The sequence below is a fragment of the Seriola dumerili genome, unplaced genomic scaffold, assembly GCF_002260705.1.
Source record: "Seriola dumerili isolate Sdu_G_001 unplaced genomic scaffold, Sdu_1.0 BDQW01000088.1, whole genome shotgun sequence".
In the NCBI taxonomy this organism is placed as follows: Eukaryota; Metazoa; Chordata; class Actinopteri; order Carangiformes; family Carangidae; genus Seriola; species Seriola dumerili.
In genome coordinates, this window is record NW_019174343.1 from 11,903,289 (window position 1) to 11,925,030 (window position 21,742).

Sequence of the window (21,742 nt, forward strand, 5' to 3'; positions counted from 1 at the left end):
CAGAGATCAGAGGCAAAACGGTGTTGCTTTAAACCTCACGCGGTCAAAGTTGTTTACCTCTTCGTTACCTCTGACGTCACGACACACCCCTGTTTGAGGGGGGCGGCCCTACGTGTTACGAGCACCGGAGCCGGCCAAACAGAGCCGGGCTGGACGGAAATGTCACCAACCACAACACGGGAGACACGCCGAGCGCACCTGTGATTGGTTACCGGAGGGGCTGGGGGGGAAATCCCTCTTTCCCGTAGAGGTCCTCAGAAGGGGGCGGTGCATAACAAAAAAAAAGTAATGGCCATCTATTTGGGTCCTGAAGAAGGAGGGATAATTCTCGTCGGACTACCGTAGGTGTGATTGAATTTTCTTTATGTTAGCGTGCACGTTCGCCCGACAGTGATAGCCGGGTGCGCCTTAACCGTTTTTTCCGTTGGATGTCCGCTGCCCGTGGTCGCAGAACGGTTAATAAGCTGGCTGAACTTGGAGCCGCGTTTTAGGGTTAAAGCAGCCAGCCAGCCACGCTAACGTTAGCCACTACCAGCGCTGCTGTGAGAGCCAGCGTCTGAAAAGGGCGTACGAGTTTGACGTTTTCTCCCCAAGTCTCCTCACATTTCTGAGTTTGGTACAACGCCGTCCTCTCTCCTCAAAGCTAACCTGGCCCAGGCAACATGGAGGGGGCACACTTTGCAAGAGCATGAAGACGACGACGACGAACGGCAACTAAAGAGGATTAAATGCAACTCGGTCTTGATGGGGAAAAGTTGAGCTGAGGTATGAAACTCGCATGCACAGGAGGAATGTTTAAAGTCGACACTCGAGTTATTGTAATTTCTGTTCCTCAAGGCCACATAAGAATAAGGTTTAGCACTATATAAATGTCTTTTTACCAGCGTGTTTGCCTTAACTACCGGTACTTTCCTAACTGAGTAACTGCTATATGATGATTGCCACTAAGTGTGTATGTTGCTGTTGAAAATAGTTCAGCGTTACATAAACAGAGCTACAGCAGGTCAGGTACTAGGGTAAAGGCCCACTCACTGACTTGCGACATGCCATTTTGCTTTTGTATTGAACAGGATTAACAACTTGGGATAAACTGAAGAAAGGTTTCAAGTCTTACCTATTGTACAAGGGCATGCTAAAACCTCAGGTGAGATGTTTTTCTTTTGCTTTTAGGTTACATACCTGGCAATATGCACTCCATGCATTGATATTTAGCTGTTTTTGTAGAGACACGCTGTGAAATCGCCTATTCACATGTAATTAAGTCCAAACTTGTGATGTTTTCAAGTTAAACATTTTTGTACAGATTTTCTTGGATTTGTTGCAGTCTCATGAATTCACAGCTGTGTTACTTTAGTTATATATAATGAATTCATTCACTGCCATCATACGTGAGAAAAGAGCTCTCTGAGGACTAAGTTGGTACATAATGTAGGAGCAATTGTAAATATTACATTTAAAAAGACTGTAATATCTCTATGTCGATACTTTTACAGTTTCTGAATTACAAATACCAGTACTTTTAAAACTTTGGTTAATTTAATGTGTCTGTGACCATCCTATAGCCTGAGGACTGCGGTCTGACTTCAAAAACTGTGTAATGAAATCTGCATAACTTGTCAATACAATACATTTTTGTATAGTGTGTTTTTCTATCCCCAATGAGGACAGCATCATAGAGTTTATAAAATGAAATTTTTCCCATAAATTATTAATATTAGTTATTACCTTCTTACTCACCTTTTTATAACACACTGTAATATTTATTTTTCTTGATTAAGGCATAATACAATGCTGATAAGCTGCAGTGATTTCAACTGCTAGTGTCATGTAACATACAGTTACAGTTTGACTGTATGAGTCCCACAGTTATCTGAGCATAAAGAGAGTTACTCTCACAAACACACACAGTTGAACAGTTGGTAGAATAGGTTATATGTATACAACTATTTATATGTTTACATCTTAACCACTCACTACATAGTCATGGAGAACTGAGCAACTGGCAGATAATGACATCATTAATTACTATGAGCGTACTGTCTTTCTCAGACTCCAGCTCTTCTCTCTCTCTCTCTCTCTCTCTCTCTCTCTCTCTCTCTCTTTCTTTCTGCTGCTAATCGCTTAAAAGAAAATCTGAAGGGACCAAATACAGCTAACAGCAAGGGGCACATATTCTTACCTACGTATCTTTCCAGCAGGCTTAGAGCTGCATTTCTCACACCTATCCATTTCTGTTTATGAAACAGTTTGACACTTGAAAAATGGCAGGTAGGTTGTTTTTATGTCAGCTGCTTCATTTCATGGTTAAGATATGGTTTCCCCACTCGACAGCTTATGTGACTTAAGATCAACGGTAACATATGTTCTGAATTTAAATAATGTGGAATTGGAGAGAACCTGCATTATTTGGGACATGACTGGAGACTTTGTTCAAATTAGGGCCAAGTATGCTTTTGAATCAATTTTCAGTGAATTTGTTCATTGAATTAAGGACAGACCTGCAATGGGGATCTATGAAAATGAGCTCACTTTGTGTCTTTATTGACTATAACTGTAGCAGGTTGTTTATGGCGCTGTGTGCTGTGGTGATGGTACAGTCCATTAGGCCTCCTATACAGTGAAATACCCCGCCCCCTACCCCCTTTCGTGACTGCAGTAATTGGTTGCTTCCTCTCACATGTAACCCTATAGAAAGAAAGAGGCTGCTGTACTTAACTGTAAAGACCCACTTGTATGTACCTCTGTGCATGCGTGATGTTTGCCACATATGTTCAGTTGCTTTTGAGAGTAATGAAGTGTTAAGTTCCCCCTAATGTCTTTGGGTCCTCAATTACCTCCTGTGGTTGATGGTTTCAAGGCCAAACACATCACACAGGTAATGTTTGTTGTATATGGAGCACAAGTCATGCAGAAAAATAATTCTTCTTGGTGAGCAAAATATATACGTCACTGTTTGATATGTAAGCTGGTGGATCGTACAGCCGGATTTCTTTTTAAATTAATAACAGTGTATAAATTAATTACGTCTAAAATTTTGGGTCTGAATGTTTATTTTTCCACCTTTCAGAAGTTGAGTTTTTATAAGGAGTACAAATACCAGTTATTTTTTTATATTTTGCATTTTTAAGAGAAGTATTTCCTCAAAGAGAAACAGCATTTTATGGAGATTATATAACTTTGACTTGTGGGCTAAGTGCATTTGCGCCCACCTCACCCACATGTCTGTTGTCTGTCTGGTATTGTCCAGTCGGCTTTCTATGTGCACAAATCAGTGTGCTTGAGAATTTGCATTCTCTGTCAAATTCAGCATAGACATAAACAGGACTTTTGGTGTGTGTGTGTTTGAGTGGGCCTCTCCCTGCCTCGTCTCTTTCCCCTCTCCAGAGTCCAGCAAGGGGCCCAGCATAAGGGGGCAGGCTGCCGTCACTGCCTCTCTCTCCCCTTGCAGGCCAGCAGTGGGGCCTGGGCAGGGGGGGGAGTGGGGCAGAGACCATAGGGTTGGACACGGGACATGGCGACCCCCCCCCCCCCCCCCAGTTTAGTCCATCCTGTGTGGGGCACAGGTCACCTTGTCATGTGCTATTACTGCTGCTGTAACATGCTCCCTGTGATCGTAGGAAAAGAGCATGAGATAGACCCGTGGAGGTTGCAAGAGGGTGAATGAGAGAGAGGGAAGCGAAGGGACAGGACTGGACTAGTCTGCTCAGCCAGTTGTTTAGCTGCATTACAGACTCAGTTTGTCTACTTTGTTGTTGTTAGGTCCACACTGTCTGTTTTGTCCATTGTTCTCTTTCCTCTATCTGTTCTCCTCATGTATTGTTTTTTTTTTTTTTCTAAGGAAATTTCTTAACACCAAGCAGATTTGAATTAAACTTCTCTTGTCACAAATCCCAGATCATGTTTCCTTTTAATGGTACTTGTTTTTTTTTTTTTCACCCCCACCTTCTTCCCTCCTTTAAATTTCCCTCTTCGCACTCTTCTCCAGCCATTTTTGTGGGCTTAAATGTGCTGCTATGTGTGAATCACAAGCCCATGTATTTCCATTGTAGCCCAGTTCTCTCTGCAGCCCGGGTCATTCCAGATCTGATTTGTTTTATGTCTCTTCTGTACTCGTAGTGACCCAACCCGAGGTATGCAGTAAAACACATCGCCTTATGTTTTCTCCCCTCTCCCTCCAACTCTCCGCACAACTTCTCCGTCTTTTTTCTCTCTCTCTCTCTCTCTCTCTCTCTATCTCGCTCTCTCCCTCTCGCTCTCACTCTTTCCTCTTTTATATCTTTCTCTCACTCTCCCTTTTTCCCTTTAAGAGAAACTTTTGGCAGCATGGAACAATTTCAGAACCATTTGTGGGATTGCGTCATGTGATGTCAATGGAGGATGCTCATTGGACTGTCAGAGAGGGCCTCCTTCTCTCACTCAGGCGTTCCACAGCAATCCCTCTCTTTCTTCCCGTGCTGTTATAGGTCTGGATGTGATTCCGACTCTGACTCTTATGTGTTGGGATGTGGTCTGTAAGCCCATTGCTGACATTCTTGGGACGTGATGCCAGAGGTTTTTTATTTCCCGCTTTCCCGTCTCTCTTCTGCACGTCTGTGTGCAGTTAAAATGATCCCTCCTTGAAGCGCTGACTGGATCCTCCTATTTACCCACTTTGTTATATCTTGACTTGTCCTCAGTCACATTTCATTTCAACGCCCAAGCACTAATGGCACCACTTAATTAGGTTTGTTAGATGGTGGGCCTTCGTGGAGGGTGGGTTTTTATAATCACTTGATATTGACTTTGATGAAACTTAATCTAGCATCTGGGCTGCTCTCCAATTTTTTTTCACGGCTGAGGTCTCGTTTATGTCTCCTCTATAAGTAACAGTCCACCTGACAAAGAAAACCAATGGCCACTTTCCTGTTTGATAATAACATACTTGACAATGGTGCAGCTGGAAAGGAAATGGCAAGTAGAACAGAGAGAAATAAGCTACCCTATGAGTGGTATTGGACTCCTGCCATGGCCCACCTTGGCACGTATTCCTGTATGAACATCTCACAGAAGCTCAAACTCCCTATAGATGCAGTAACTGCAGCAGGAACACATGAATTACTATATTCTAAGGACTACGTTCATCATGCAGCATCCCAGGCATGAAGTGTTACTATCTCTCATATTAGCACTTTACAAGTGTCTGCTCCCTGTTCTTCAGGTTCACACCATCTGTAGTCGAGACTTAATTTCAAATTGATTGACGTCTAATATCAACTAATTAGAAGGTGCAAGTTAGAGGTATCCATTTGGGACACTGGGATGCAGATGGTGCAAACAATTTACACTGATAATGTGGCACAGGTTGTGTCATAGTCTGAATATATTATGCAAACTTTGGTGGGATATTCTTTCAACTGTAATGAGTTAAAAACCCTGCCAGGTGTTCATTAATAAATATTTAATCACTGGACCTTTTTATGTGGTGTAGGTTAAACTCATGTTATTAAAGACATTCTGTTATATGACAAGATCAGTGGTTTTTCAGACATGTTATTCTTAATTCAGTCCACACCACCAACAGCACCACACAAATTTATCTTCACAACTGCAGATCTATCAACTGTTTAGCATTGACACTTCTGTCAAAAGTGTCATGTCTTTAAATCCAACCTGAGACCAGCTCTAACGTCATTCCCTGGATTATGAGACACATGCGTGTCATTTCAGCCATGATGTGAATAAATCAAAGAGGAAAAGATGAGTCACTGCACCACTGCATGCTAAGTAGCACTTGTTCTCCCTCAGCTAGTTTGTTGGGTTAAAAGAAAGGGAAACTCCCTAGCCTCTCCTGCAACTACACCACCAAAATTGAGATAATGTCTTTATTTTGCAGCTTTCACCACCCAGTTAAAATGACAAGCTAGAGTCAGTTTGTGGTACTGTGCATAATTACAGCAGACCTCATCTCTTGCTCATCGGCCACTGCTGCCGTGCTTCTCAAATTCCAAAACCTCGGTCTTGCTTTTTCATCTCTTCATCACTTGATTTAACAGATAGTGAGTTCATCGGTTATTTCTTATTTGACTGATTGATTCAATTGTGGAGAGAAAAAAGCGATCACTGTAGAAAGTGCATATTTTACACTATGTGATCACTTCTTAAATTTAATCTGTAAAGAATTGACACTTTTTTACTAGAGCTGAAAGGATTAGCTGGTTAATCAATGAGTCAATCAACAGAAAATTAAAAATGCCAAATATTCCCTAGTTCTAGTTTCTTTCTTATGAGGATTGGCTTCGTGTCTCTGTTTTATGTTACTTTAATTGAGTATGTTTCTGTTTTGAACTTGGTTGGACAAGACATTTAAAGACGTCATCTTGTCCTTTTGGAAATTGTGAGGGGCGTTTTCCCTATTACCAACATTTTAATGCGGAACAGAGAAAGTCATCATTAGATTAATCAATAAGGAAAACAATTGTTAGTTGCAGCCCTAGTTATTAAATTTTTGGATTTTGTTTAGCCTCCCAAACAAACCCCAAAATAATGAATAACTATCCTGGTGTACGGTGTTATTTCTCAGTGGGTGACCAGGAGGGTGTGGTGGTTGTCTCATGTGGCGAGCCCATGCTTACCACCTCCAACACATCCAAAGCCCTGAGCCTAAAACTTTCCAACCTAAAACGACTTACTTTAGATTAAATGTACAAATATCTGTCTTTCATACATAATTTAGGAGCCAACAGATTTTTTACGGTGACAATAATAAGTGGTCACACACACAAACACATAATGCCAAAATCGGATCCTTGATTTTACAAATGGGAGTGAAGCAGCACCAGCAGAAATAAATCATACTATAAATGTGATTCCAACATGAATAGCTAATTGCTTTTTCCCCTGACACTTTTCAAGATGAGGGGCTGTCAGAGATGAGACGTGTATTTATATTTAGCCAGTAATTGAAGTGGCTTATGAGTGTGTATTTTTAGCCAGCTTTTAAAATAACAAAAACAGACTGTTTGTGTGGAAGGCCACTCTCTAGGCCACTGCTGCGTACCCTCTCCTCATACTATTTCTCTGTCATATCCGTGACAGCCGGCAGGGTACAGTTGGTCTTTGTGACACAGAAAGTCACTGTGACAAAGAGGTCACCCCTCCCCTACACGCTGTATCTATGTATATATCTCTATCTGTTTTTACTCAATCTCTCCAGCGTTTCCTCCACACCACTTCTCTCTGGCTGGATTCTCTCATGCATCCCTCTCTCCTCCTACACTACTCTCATTGCGCTCTCCTGTGGGCTGGCATTTCCTCTCTCTGACTGCAAACAGCAAATGGCCATTCACAGAGCAATAGATGAAAATTCATCTGAACTGTCTGTGTAGTGAGACGTAATGGACACGTAAGCAGAGTGAAAACATTCTCAATAGCAACATGGTGAGATATATCGCCAGTAATAATAACAATAATCTAGTTTATTTTATTTCTAATGATAAGGTTTATTTGTATAGCACTTATCAAAGTGCTTTAAAAGGACAAAATGAAAAATGACAGAAAAAAGATAGAAGAAGATAAAAAATACACTTTAAATATGAATTTCATGCATCAAGCAACCCGCATATACACATAAATACACAAATTTATCCATATTGGATAAGTCTTATAATAAAAGAAAATTTTGGTGTTGCGAGTTTGAGTTTGTCGGTCGAGTTGTTCCAGAGTTGAGGTGCCCTAACAGCTTTGAATTTGAGAAACATTCATTACAATGTTAAACCTGTACTTTTTCTGCTTTCCACCAAGTATGTTGTGGTACAGCAAAGCACAAAACAATGAAATCACTCATGTACAATGTTACAACTGTTTTAAGACAGAAACCAAATTCAATAAACTGCTTAAGCAAGTAAGAGTTTCAAAATATTTTACATAAACCAATGTACCAGCCATAACAATCTGGTAGAAATTGTTCCTGTTCAAGAGATTTGTCTCCTTCAGCTGGTGTAAGCTTATTCCTACTCATACTAGTCATGTGGCTGAGATGAGCTACCTTAATTACCCTCAGTAGTTCTCCGCTTTTCATGGATATGTGCAACTCTCAGTGTCAGTCACTGACTATGATTGTCCCTGTTTTGTCTTCCTTGTCCTTTAATACTTTTTAATAATATTTTTTTTTGTCACAGATATACTATATGTTACAATCAACAGCGATGCCTAACGTCAGTTCATATGATGTTGTTATGCACATCACAGTATGAAATTGCCTATGGCTTTGGACTTAATCCCTACACCATTGCTTAATTTTTGAATGTTAGTAAAGCATAGATTCTCAAATAGATTCTTAATGAAAAAAATGAATACAACTACCAGGGATAGAAGCAGCCTGGAAATTAAAGTAATCTGTGAATCTAACCTCAGGACAGAAGTTAGAAGAAGTCCATTTTTGACATTCCTGTATGAATTTCTGCTGGCACAGTTTCTGTCTTTTTAAATGACTGTTGTGTAGCCATGTCATGTTTGATTAGATGTTAGAAAGGAACCATGTGTGTTTGAAGGGGAGTTGAAAGAATGTCAAGACATCCATCTCCAAAGTAGCAACGTTCTACTTTGTATTTTGCAGGTAATTTTCAGTTTTTAGTGCATAATCACATTGAAATAATTAGCAAATGGAGTTAAGTTTTGTTTTCTTAAGAACCCACTCCCATTCTCTTTATCACTCTCTTTTATTGAGTAATATTATTTAAACATTAATAACATTCCTAGAAATTCCCGTCCCAAGTCCTAATATTGTTACCAGTAAAAATCAGTACTCGTTTGCAGAATAAATGCTGTATACATTACACAGTCTGGAAGCCTGTGTTTGACCAGTCAGTGATGTTTACTACCATAAACAACACCATAATAGTTCCTGGACTGCCGGAAGGTATCACCTTGGGAGCAAGGGCACTGTAACAGTCTAAATGAATATATATCTATAAAGGTCAAAACCAATTTATTAAATATTGTTAAACCGACTATCTAAATTTCAGTTTGGAGATGTAAACTAAAAGATCCATTTTAGTCACTTTGATTAACCTTGTTTCAGAAAATTCTTAGTTAACTTACTCATAAACAATCACAGACTAATGTGGCTTTAAGGTCATATGATACAAAAAGTGACTTATGGCTTGTTTCCCTAGTTTCATGTGGTAATACATAAATGAGAATTTAAAGCAATTAGACAAGACCTTTTTAAAAAGATAAACCTCATTATCAGCAGTCATATTTTTTCATTCTATCAATAGGTTGTGAAATACCAGCTGTCTCTCGTCTTTCACTTTTTAGCCCACCTACCATACCTACCATACCTCACATACCATAACTGGTGGTTATGGTATGGTAGGTTTGTTGCTTTGGTTTACAAACAGGCTTAACAGGAATGTAATGGACAGAAGAAAATTAATAAATGCTTAAATTATTAAAGTGTTAACTTTTCTTTGAAAAGTTTGGTTTAGAGCAGATAATGTGGAAAAAGTAAATCTGATGATTCACAGAAGTGAATACAGTCATTGGCAATGCATAATGTACCTCCTGCTGCTGCAATGGCAGTGATTCAGTAATTGGTACGATAGTCTAGCTACAGTCTACAAGCACACTAGCTGTAGATGCTTCTTATAAAAGGTTGTAATCGTAAATTGTAGCTTTCTATTTGCCAGCTGTCAGGTAAGGAATCCATACTTGGTCAGCCTGTCATGGAGCTGGACTCAACCCTGTAAGCTAATCAGAAATCACAGTGTTACTGTTTTATCCTTAGGCTTTATGGCAGTGTAACACACAATGAGAAGAGTAATTTTTTGCATTATTACAGCAATGACAGATTTGATTGATGCTTCCGAACGCCGTACACACAATATGCACATCCTTCAAGAGCGAGACATTCGGTAGAAGCCTAAAGCTCAAAACCAGTTCTCTGGCTTTGCGTGCCCAAGACTGGAATGAGTACAGATCTGGTCTAATAACCTGATGCATTATTTAGAGCTCTCTCAATACTACTGTGCATTTAGTGTAATGGCCTGTCAAGGCTGAATGCAATCACAGAGGACTGACTTCACTGATCAGTTGATGATATAGTTAAGGTGAATGGGTGTTTTCCCTCTTGGTGATGAGTGTGAATGCCTGACAGGATTAGTCTGCCTGCCTAGTCCACAGGGGAACAGATTTCATGCTTTATAATTATGCAGAATAATTATATTGGTCAGTATTGTGTAACATTTCATTACATGATAGCATTTAGAATTTGGTAGCTAATATGTCTGTCTTAATATGTTTTAATTTGCTATAGACAGTCTACTTTATAGGTTGGATCACAGGTCTCCATCAATTGGTCTGTCGCCTCTGAGAGCTACAGCAGGACTAAAGAAGTTTAAAGTTGTACATGAGAATGGCACCCACCAGACTTTATTTTCATGTTACCTGACTGTGATTTCCTTGTTTGCAGGCCAGCCTGTACAACTACTCGCACTACAAAGCTACCAAAGTAATCATTTTTGGCAACAGACATAACAGATAAGTTTTGGAGCACAGGTTGAAACTGCACAAGGGCTTTTTTTTCCCCCATGAAATCAGTTTTATGAAAGAACCATGACATTCAACAAGTTGCAACCCAGGAAGTTTGGTAAACCTCAATTACAGAAAACAGTGATTTGATGAGATTATTTGGTTTGCTTTGGAAATTTCCTCTTGAAGTGTGCCTTGGTTCATTTTGGGGCTTTCATACAAAATCCAAATGGCTTGGGAACCCAGCATAACTGACATTATTTAGGCTAGATAGAGTGTGAGTGTTTGAAACGGAAAACCTGTGCCCCTTCATATCGCATCACCTGGAGGGCAAGTGTTATCATATAGTAAATAGCCTTCGAGGCCTTATTTTGATGTGTTTTAGGAATAACTATTGTCACACTGTCATGAAGATATGAAATTTGTTTAAAGCCTTTATAGCCTGGTAGGTCATTTTTAAGGACCTTTGACTCAACATGTGTATTTACCTCAGAAAGACAGTGTAGGTGGAAGAAAGAAACCTTGTGCACTGAGACAATTGGGTTTGAGTTTAGCACACACCCTTGCCTATACTGCCACTAGAAGCTAGTTGACAATCAAAACAAAACACTACTTATAGAAACTTTTACACATTCTCTCTGCAGAGTGGCACCAGCTGTAAATGTTCTATCAAGTTCAGTTAAAATGTTATACTTAGGAGGCTTTACAGTGTAGATTTAACCAACTACAGCTGTTTTTTCCATCTATATATTGTGAGAAATTACTGTTCCGCTTTGCTTTACACCAACTTGCTAGAGCTCACTGCTTCAGGAGCCCAGTGGTGCTTTAGATTGTGCCAAACAATCTAAAGTGTTTTCCCATCAACGTATGAGTTTCTCTGTGGTCTGTTGTTTATCAAAGGTCTGTTCGACCCATCTGCTGAATTCCCTCCACAAATATTTGCTGTCAGTTGCTGCTACTTCCAGTTGTGTGCATACGTACTGTTTCGGTGTACCACAACGGTTGCTATATCAGATGTTCCTCGTTAAAGCGTGTGGTGCCGTGATACAAGACGCCAACATATTGTAGATGCTTGAGCCTCTGCTGTCCATGATGCCTCCAGCACTGAGGCAATGACTAGATCCTCTGTTTCCCTTCTTCTTTTGACCTTTTGTTTTAATAAAGACAACACGTCCTGTTAATAGAATTGACGAGGAACAGAATTTGGTTTAAAGGCATACTGGGTGTGATATTCACAATTGTACTAAGTAGAAAAACAACAACAGCAAAAGAAAAACCCAGCTGTTGAATTTACAGGAGTGTATGTAAGTCTTTTAGGTAGAACGGTGTTTTATTAATTAGACATGAATTATGGAGAGCACTGTCAAATCATTTTAAATTATTCAGCTGGGCCCTCACCTCATTGGCTGTTGATTTGTGACTTTGTTGAGGTTTTTATCGGTTTAGTTCCCCTTGCCTCCCCTTCCTCGGTCCTCCATCTCCTTCCATCATTTGCTTTGCTTTCACTCTGCAGTGGAAGCAAAAGAAAGGAAAAAGAAAGGAGCTTTGTGAAAAGGACAGTGATTGTTTGTTTATGAGGATGCTAGCCTTGCGGTGACATGCCTTTTTTCTCCCTCTCATGAGGCTGTTAAGTGAAATAGATACTCAGAGCACTATGTAATCAAATGTAACCCAGATCCAGCATTTTGGAGTGGAACAAGGGTTTTTCCACTTGATTCATATGGCTCCAGTTCCTCGCTCCAGGACAAAAACACTGGAGTTGAGTTCACCTCCAAAGGGTAGACTGGGACTGCTTGAATCTCTCCTGAAGGAAGGGACAATGTTTGGTTGGCATGGAGATTGGTGAAAAGAGATGTGCCTGACTTCTGTGCAGGGTTTTTACAGCAACCGTTGTAAGATAATCATAGTTTAAATAGAATTTAAAAACCTCATGAACAATGAACATTTACTTTTATTATTTTTGTTCTCGGTTATGTTGTGAACAGCAACACAGAACAAATTATAATTTAAGAGAATATTCCCAAATTTACTTCAGATGTTAGAAGTTGGCAGCCGAATTCAGATTTTTATTTTTTTGTGCTGATTGGAGGCAAAGTGAACAGTTTCTATAACCAGGAGCTGATTTCATTTGTTTTTTTTTCCTCTCTCTTTCCTCTTTTTCTCTCTTCATTCCTCTTTGTCTGTTCAGTGATGGAGCCCACAGTTGTGAGTACGTCCACTCTGGCCCCCGATGAGTTCGACAGGAACGTGCCACGGATCTGTGGCGTTTGTGGTGACAAAGCCACTGGCTTCCACTTCAACGCCATGACCTGTGAGGGCTGCAAGGGTTTTTTCAGGTACACAAATGCATATGTGTGGTTAAATGCACAGAGGTGTGTTTCCACACAACCACAAAATAGTCTTTGCACAAAAGCTCATACCACCCTGATTAAAGCAAAAAAGATGCATATTGACCAATTTATTGACACACACATTTGCATACAAACATAGGTCCGAACTTGCATATATAACGGCCACCCACACAGTCACATGCACATTAAATGTAATTACCACCCACAGTTACATAAGAGCACACAAACCCACTGACAACATTCCTGTTCACGCTAATGCTCAGCAGGAGGTAGAGAATACAAATGAGCTCGGCCCTATAGTCAATGCCTCGGCTTCTCCCTGCTCATTGATACACACCAGTTTCCAATTTAACCAAAGACGAAACTAGAGTAAGTCGTGATTTTTCCAGTTTGTGTGTTTTTGATGTATCCGTCCTTTTGCGTCCGTTCCTCTCAGCAGTCTTGATATTTAAAGTGAGAGGATGAAAAAGACGGATGTTTAATAATCTCCTTCCTCGTCTCTCAGCTGGCCTCTGTTTGAACTCTCACCAAGCATGTGTGTGTGTTTTTGCTCACATCTGTGTATAAATGTTCATACATACAGTGGGGTCCAAAAGTCTGAGACCACTTTCCCATTCACTTAAATGGGGAAGTGGTCCATTACTAACTAAATCATTATGCTTTGCGTCATCATTTGGCAAGATTCATCTTTTACCCCTGGATTCCTTGGCACTCGGCCATATGTATGCTGTTCCACTCAGTCCCAGACTTGAAGGGCAAAAATATTTATCTTGTTCTACCATGATTATTATTTGCTATATTTGTCAAATTCTTATTCTATGCACAGATTTCTATCATCAACACAGTTACAAACATATAGAGGCACATGCATTTTGAGCCTTAACTACATTCTTAATAACTGTAGTGACTTCTTTTTTTAAAATTTTGTGTGTTTATACACTGATATATCTGTGTATTTTAACAGACTGTAAAATGTATACAATTCATTTAGGCGCAGTATGAAGCGCAAGGCCACCTTCACATGTCCCTTTAATGGCAGTTGCACCATCACCAAGGACAACAGGCGCCACTGCCAGGCATGCCGGCTCAAACGCTGTGTGGACATTGGCATGATGAAAGAGTGTAAGTATGACAGGTGACCCATATGTCTTCAGGTCAATACTCTAACCTTACACCGTCTGATTTACTGCATGTATTTAAATAGTGGAGTTATTTAGGTTTTGCAAGTTGATCCCAGTTTGGCCCTTTGGGTTCAGTGCATGGTTCATATCATAAATTATATGATTAATTAGATTGCTTGTATTAAAGAAGGGGGGCAGTAATTTTTTTTTTGTTTTTTTTTGTGACCTGAAAGGTCTGAATATGAGTTAACATTATAGCCTGAACCAAGACCAACCTCCAATTTACACATTTACAGTTTACACATTAATGCTACCTGCTGTTTGTGAATTATACCAAATTTGCTTTTCCTCTCGAAAAATTACAATTATCAGTAATAATTGTTACAATTGTTGGTAGAAAAATTTACACAACCACTTTTTGCAATTTTTGGGGGCCTCTTGTAAATATTATGTAATATTTGGACTGTGGTCAAGTGTCCCAGGGTCTTTGCCCCCATTAGAGTGTTTACACGTTCTATTTGAACTACTGGAGCCTCCCCACATTGTATACAGTAAGTATACTCCATCTGAAGTTTCAACACCTGCTGTTATGTACAATCTAGCAAGGCCTCTTCTTTCCACACAGGCTTGTTTATTTTCATGGTCTGTAAATAGCAGGTACATCTTTTCTAGTTTTCCCCCGATATCCGCAAATTGTCCGCAGGCCACTTTTAAAGCAAAGGCCTCTCACTTCCAGCTGGATGTTTTTCCCCAGGGTGTTTCTGGGAATACCACAAGAGCAATGGCACCGACACTCCGATTTACTGTACGTGAACAGCGTTGCTGTTGCAAAAACAGGAGCATGTTGTTGAGAACCAGTTCTCTCTCTCTCTCCCTCTCTCTCTGACTCTGTGAGCTAATTCAGTGGCTAGAACAACAAGGAGCGAACAGAACAAAGACAATGCGTTCACTTGTTCATTGCAGCAGGGGTCTCCATATGGAACTGTCCCCTCCCATTCTCTTCCTCCAGAGAATAACAACCCCCCCCCCCTCCACCCAGCACCGCATTGACATAGCTGTCATCACGATGTAAAAGACAAGTACATACTGAAAAGCTTTAAAAGCTCTGTACCTCCAACCAGTTTTTATGCTATACCTGTATTCTGTCATCCAGGCTGTTTTTATCTTGTTTTCCAGTGGTTTCTCTGCTTCTCCTGTTTTATTAATGTCATTCTTAAACAAAAACTGTGTTTTTCATTTATGTTTTTTTTCCTGAAAGTTTTTTTTTTTCCTGTGTGTGCATTGTAATTCTAACACTCTTCTCTCCCTCTTTTATTCCCCCCTGCCCCCCCTCCCCAGTCATTCTGACAGATGAGGAAGTGCAGAGGAAGAAGGACCTGATTCAACGAAGGAAGGAGGAGGAGGCGCAGCGCGAAGCAGAGAGGGAGGCACGGCGACCCCGGCTCACTGACGAGCAAAGTCAGGTCATCGCCACGCTGGTGGAGGCACACCACAAAACATATGACGACTCCTACTCTGACTTCTGCCGCTTCAGGGTTCGTGTCTAAATATGGTTATTGTTGTCACCAAATCAAGATTATGCGTTCAAATTTATTTCACACTGTTGATTTCAAACAGCATAAAAATAAAGCTAATGCTGTTATACTAATGTTAAGATAGAACAGACAAGTATCTATAGAAACGTCGATGTACATTTGCAGTTTGTTACGTCCATAAAATAACAGTATTTGCATTACTTTCAAATTTGTACAGGGATCCCTTTGATACTCGTTATACCCTTTATGTTACCCAGCAGTCCCTCAAGCCATTTCTCCTCTGAAATTCATTTTTTAGTTTCCATCTCCACAAATTACACACACAGCCACAGTCAAGGCCAGTAATTAAATCCCACTGAGCAGATATTCAACAAAACTGCATATGCTGTGTTTTTGAATGAGAATCAGAACAATGAACACAAATTGGTCAGCTGTTAGATGCCTTATTTTCTGGTATTTAATTTTAGTGACTGGATTTATCCTCTGGGGTTTTTACATGTGCCTTTTCCTCCTGTCTAGCCTCCTGTGCGTGAGGGCCCAGTGACGCGTAGCGCTAGCAGAGCTGCCTCTCTCCACTCTCTGTCTGATGCCTCCTCTGACTCGTTCAGTCACTCTCCAGGTAAGAGACACAAAGTACGAGGACTTCATTTAAAAATCAAGTTGACTGAGCATTGACTGCTCAGTAATATAATTAAACCATTTTTCCCCCAGCAAATCAAAAGAGTTAATACTTATGGCAATTTTATTTTTTCCAGTTCAGCTGTTTGCATGTTGGCTTACATAATCTGTTATGCTGCTTTACTGAGAATCCAGTGGAAATCCTGTGAATAACCTGTACCCTGCGGACACCTGACTCCTTCTAGTAAACATCAGTTCATTAATGCATCCGTCACTAATGGAGTGAACACAGCGAGGGACGCGGTCACGTGGCCCACCGCCAACACTCAGCACACACAAATGACTCAAAACAACCCAGCTAGCTCTCCATGCTTCACGTGTTGTCAGAGCTTTCATCTCAGTTTTACTTACTTGACACCCAACTATTTTCAGATGATCCTTTCTGCCAACAAGCCCTAACTATTTTCATGATTTCTCAATGTTCTCTCTGCACAGAGTGTGTATGTTCATGGAGGAATAGTGTGGCTTTGTTGTGCCTTATGTATGAACACTTTTTCCTCCTTTCTTTTTTACTCTCTTCTGTCTTTTTCCTCCCCTGGTCTCCTCTCTGCTCTGCTGTTTATCCTGCTCACTACAGAGTCAGTAGACACCAAAATGAACTTAAACAACCTGCTGATGATGTACCAGGAGCAGGGCAGCAGCCCTGATTCCAGTGAGGAGGAGGGCTCCAGCTTCTCCATGCTGCCTCACCTAGCTGACCTGGTCTCCTATAGCATCCAGAAGGTCATTGGATTTGCCAAGATGATCCCTGGGTTCAGGTGTGTTTGCGTGTAGAAAGCAACATTGTATCCATCTGTCAGTATTTTGAATCTTTCAATCTGCATTCAATTCAGTTCAATTATTATTAGTTGTTACCAACTGATGTTAGCAAGAAATAACATGCCTTGTCTGGAGATTTGATTTGTTGTCAAATAGGCTCGTAAAAAAGATTCACAATGACCGATATAAGATGGCAAAAAAATATGATAGTTTGTAGAAATAATTACTTTACAATAATAACAAGTTGCCAGTTCTGTTTTCAGTCTTGGTCTGGACTGTTTTGCATTTAAAAGTTGACTTCTGAGTTTCAGTTTTCATTCAGCAATCTATCACTACTCATAGCTGACATAACACTGCAACAGAGAGAAAGAGGAGATGGTACACTTTTTTTCTCTGTACTTCAGTTTTTGCAGGGAACTTTCTGTTTATCTGATTTTCTTTGTTGACTTTGTTATTTACATTCAGAATAGTCCTCCTTATGCAACCAAATGGTGTAGTCAGACAAAATCAAATTTTTGCCTAAATGTAGCTGTACTAACAGAACTTTCAGACCTCATGTATTTTTTATTTGCACGTCTCAGAGTGACTCTTTACCTAAATGTGTGTTGAAGACTTTGTACACCTACTTGTTTTTCTGCCTGATTAGTCGATACTGTGCCACAGTGATGGCTGTGGTCTAAAGGCCATAGATTACTGATAGACTGTATATTACAGATAGCTGACACATTGTGGAAAATCTTTTATGTTGTGTTGTTCCCTCACTGGATGAGGTTATACATTTTCCATGGTCAAGTTGTTAATGTGAAGTTTGCCCCTTTAAGTACGTTAGTAGGTTATTGCCTAACCTTTGAGAAATACATTCCTCTAGCACGTAGCAGTCACCTGTCTACCCTGCATTTACACTGTCAGGTTGTCTATCAGATGATCACACAACACTGTAAGAGCATGTGATAGACGTATTACGTAAAAAAAATTGTCTTTTGTTTAAAACTTAAGCACAAAGTCGATTCTCAAGAGATTTGAGGGAGAATACAACAGCATAACCCTGAAATGGATTTGAGCAAATAGAATAGATACAAGCCAGCACTATATTTATGACCTTAAAGGCAAAATTGCAATGACTGCCCAAGGCTTTTTCATTGTTATCTTCATACCTTCCTTCCCCACACATGGCAACTGTTGCCTTCCAGCATGTTTGTCTCTCAGTGTGTTGACAGGGACAAAAGCTCCGTGTCTCAGGGGTTACCCCAAAGTCTTGGCTAAAACAAGCCGGGGCCTGTATTTCCTGAAAGTTGTCATTCCCACTGGCAGCGAGTGATGGACGTGGTCGGATTACCATTGGAATGTTTGTTCACTTATGATCTGCTCCCTAAGCCCTGAAAAACACCCCAGACCTCCCCTGAAGATCTCCATGTTTCAGCTCATGTCTCCTGCTAGTTCAGTAGTTTCATGTCATAAACATTTAAACACACTTCAAAACATTACTAGATGCGTTTAACTGTGACAGTGATGACACTTAAAATGGCATCAGTTTGACTAATGTCCATCAAATAAGTTTTCCAGACACAAGGACCCATCACAACAGGAGGAAGCAAACAAAGAGTCATTTTGGATGTGTTTTTTTTTTTTTCTTCCTGCACACCATACATCTGATAAAGACTGTGACTGACCTTGAACCCATAGTCAGTAAAACAGTGGGCAGGTACTTGCTTTGAATCTTTCCTTGTTGTTTACCTGCTGCTGTATCAGTGACCCATGATTTAGTTTTGACATGGTCACGGTTATTTAAAGACTGTTACAATAACATAAAGATGATTCCTTTCCCTACAGGGAGTTGACTGCAGAGGACCAGATTGCCTTGCTCAAGTCCAGCGCCATTGAAGTGATCATGCTGCGCTCAAATCAGAGCTTCAACCTGGAAGACATGTCCTGGAGCTGTGGTGCGCCTGACTTTAAATACCAGATCAGTGATGTCACCAAAGGTCAGTCTGAAAGCTGCCACGTGTACAGTTTGACTGCTGTGAAGACAATCTAGTGTTAAAGACGATGGCTATGCACGCTTGGCAACTTGTTTTGCTCTGCTGATAGTTGAAGAGAAGATGCGCGTGTTACACATTAACGCTTCTTCTCAGAGCTGGAAGGAAGCCGTGCGGCGTTAAGGAGGTGTATCATTGGTGTGGGAGTACAGATAAAGTTACTTGCAGTGGCCTGTGTACATACCCATAGGCAAAGGATGCTATTTTTTTTCCCGCAAAACCAGTGTTACATATCTGCAGAAGGCCCTTTGGGCGTGGCTTTCATTTGCCTTTCAAACAAGATCCTCTCTTTCTTGGATCAACCAAGAATGTCACTCCTGACCTGCTCACCACACAAAACAGCCACTGTCTGGACAAGGAGAAGTAGCTCTGTTGTGCTCTTCTTAAAATATAGTGACATGAACATGACTCAAATAAAGACATGTTTTCTTATGCAGTAATAAATAGTGCATAATTGTGTATCTGTGTATCATTAGAAAATGTTCAATACCAATGCCAATACAACACAAAGTTTCTGCACAGATCAAAGTGATCATTTTTAGTACCTCATCTTGTTCAGTATAAACATGTGCATCACTGTTTAATATTGTCTTAATGTTGTTTTAATACAAAAACCATTGCTCGAATAAAATATACTATAAAAATTAGATTATTCAATTAGGATAATAAAGGACATAAAATACAAATTAAGATAAATTGATTGAAACTGTTTCAGAAGCACAGTTTGGTCAGTGCTTAGAAATCATTATGGTTCAATTCATAACCCAGCCATGAAATGAGAAAATGGAGGCACACTCATGACAATCAGTGAAAACTTTTGATCAGTATTTGTATGGCTTCTCATTTACACGTCTACCCTGCCTAAGAAAAGGCATATAAACTGAGCCTAATTCACAAACAAGATTCCCGACCAGTAGTTCCTGGTGAAAACCTGAGAACGTACAGCAGGCAAGCAAAAAAAACCACACCAGAGATGATTCAAAGAGGCAAAATGAAATATTAATGAGTAAGAGGGATGGTAACATTCCCCGGAGGGCCTTTCTTCTGTGATATAGTATGGAGCTGGTTGTATGTTCTGCACAGTAACGATGTGCTCTTTCTTCTATAGCTGGCCACACTCTGGAGCTGTTGGAGCCACTGGTGAAGTTCCAGGTGGGCCTGAAGAAGCTCAGCCTGCACGAGGAGGAACATGTGCTGCTGATGGCCATCTGCCTGCTTTCTCCAGGTACCGTTCATCTGACTGTGTGGAGGAGGGAACATGAAGAGGGTCATCATGAATTGTTCATGAGTGATTGCATTTGCCTCTTTTTTTCCAATACAGAATGTATTCATCGTGGCAAAAGATCAACGTAAACATTTTGGTTAGATAATATTGCTGTATTTTTGTCATCTGTCACTCAATGTAAATCACACTGTTGAGCAGGTCTAAGCTACATGAAAGGTTTCATGTCTCTCTTGAGTATTGGCTTTGATCTGAACACACATTTGTGTGCATGGTATGCATTTTTAGAAAATACAGTGTATACATTATAGATGTATAGTTATGCAAGCAAGCAAGCAAGCATGTGTAACTAAGTGGATATTTGCATCCCTTTGTGTATATGAAGCAACTCATTAACAATACATAGATGTGCTCTACCTGATCTAAAATTAGCAAGGCCTTTACCAGAGCAGTAGGAATACCAAGATCATGCAATTTTATATAATTTACAACTTGACCTCTTGATTGTTTTCCAGGATAAATATTATTATTCCACAGTAAACACAAATATTGAAATCATCAGTTTTCCAACAGCATTTAAATTTTAACTATTCCATTCTGTTATAGCTTGTGTAAGAACAATAAATCGTAAGACTCCCCTCCTCTGTTTCAGACCGCCCAGGTGTGCAGGATCACGCACGGATCGAAGCCCTCCAAGACCGCCTTTCAGAGACCCTGCAAGCCTACATCCAGCTTCACCACCCAGGAGGACGGCTGCTCTACGCCAAGATGATCCAGAAACTGGCCGACCTGCGCAGCCTCAATGAGGAGCACTCCAAACAGTACCGCTCACTCTCCTTCCAGCCGGAGCACAGCATGCAGCTCACCCCGCTGGTGTTGGAGGTGTTCGGCAGTGAAGTCTCCTAGAGGCCGCCTCTAAACCTCAGAGGTCCAGCGGAAGCTGGAGACGAGGCCCCTGGGGGTAAAATGGAGGGAGAGAGCTGAGAATGTGCCAGATGAGCTAAATGGAGGTGTGAAGTAAGATGCGAGTAGAGGAGAGGAAATGGTGTGCGTGTGTGTGCGTGTATGTTTATGTATGTCTTTGTGTGTGTGTGTGTGTGCGCGCGTGTGTGTTTTGGGTATGTGGTTTCATGTGTGTCTTGTCTAAAGAAGTCTATCTTGGTGTAAAGGCCAAGGTTGTATGGAGAGCAAGCAGATGCTAAAAGACACAGTAAACAAGGGAACTTCATATAATACAGATTAAACTATACATACAACTTCTGCCTATATACAGTGTTTTGTCTGTATTTAAATCAACGAACAGCTGCTTCAGATGCCAGGACATTTTGTGTGTGCACATTGTCGTCCACACACCAACACAACAAACATACTCAGTTATTCATCTAGCCATTCAGTTGAGCTACCTCTTGGTTTTACTGGGGTTGTTTTATATTTATATTTACATCACCTATGTGAAACAGTAACTTTTACACAGAACAATTTAGATACCGTACAGATGACATTTCAGTTTATCGGTGCAAAAGCAGTGCCT

General features: G+C 40.5%; 1 protein-coding gene across 1 annotated transcript; it reads left to right on the top strand.

The window, feature by feature from the left end:
* Positions 1-358: 358 nt before the first annotated feature.
* LOC111221695 (vitamin D3 receptor B) lies at positions 359-21,311 on the top strand. The gene is made up of 10 exons (XM_022745201.1): positions 359-765; positions 1,071-1,144; positions 12,698-12,845; positions 13,852-13,982; positions 15,320-15,516; positions 16,036-16,135; positions 16,772-16,952; positions 18,784-18,935; positions 20,098-20,214; positions 20,864-21,311. The coding sequence occupies exons 3-10, from the start codon at positions 12,700-12,702 to the stop codon at positions 21,115-21,117; spliced, it is 1,278 nt and encodes a 425-aa protein (XP_022600922.1). The 5' UTR covers positions 359-765; positions 1,071-1,144; positions 12,698-12,699; the 3' UTR covers positions 21,118-21,311.
* Positions 21,312-21,742: the final 431 nt, after the last annotated feature.

Coding starts and splice junctions, on each gene's coding strand:
- LOC111221695 (XM_022745201.1), top strand. CDS start 12,700: ATGGAGCCCACAGTTGTGAGTACGTCCACTCTGGCCCCCGATGAGTTC. Junction 13,983..15,319: donor CATTGGCATGATGAAAGAGT/GTAAGTATGACA, acceptor CCCCCTCCCCAG/TCATTCTGACAGATGAGGAA. Junction 16,136..16,771: donor CTCGTTCAGTCACTCTCCAG/GTAAGAGACACA, acceptor TGCTCACTACAG/AGTCAGTAGACACCAAAATG.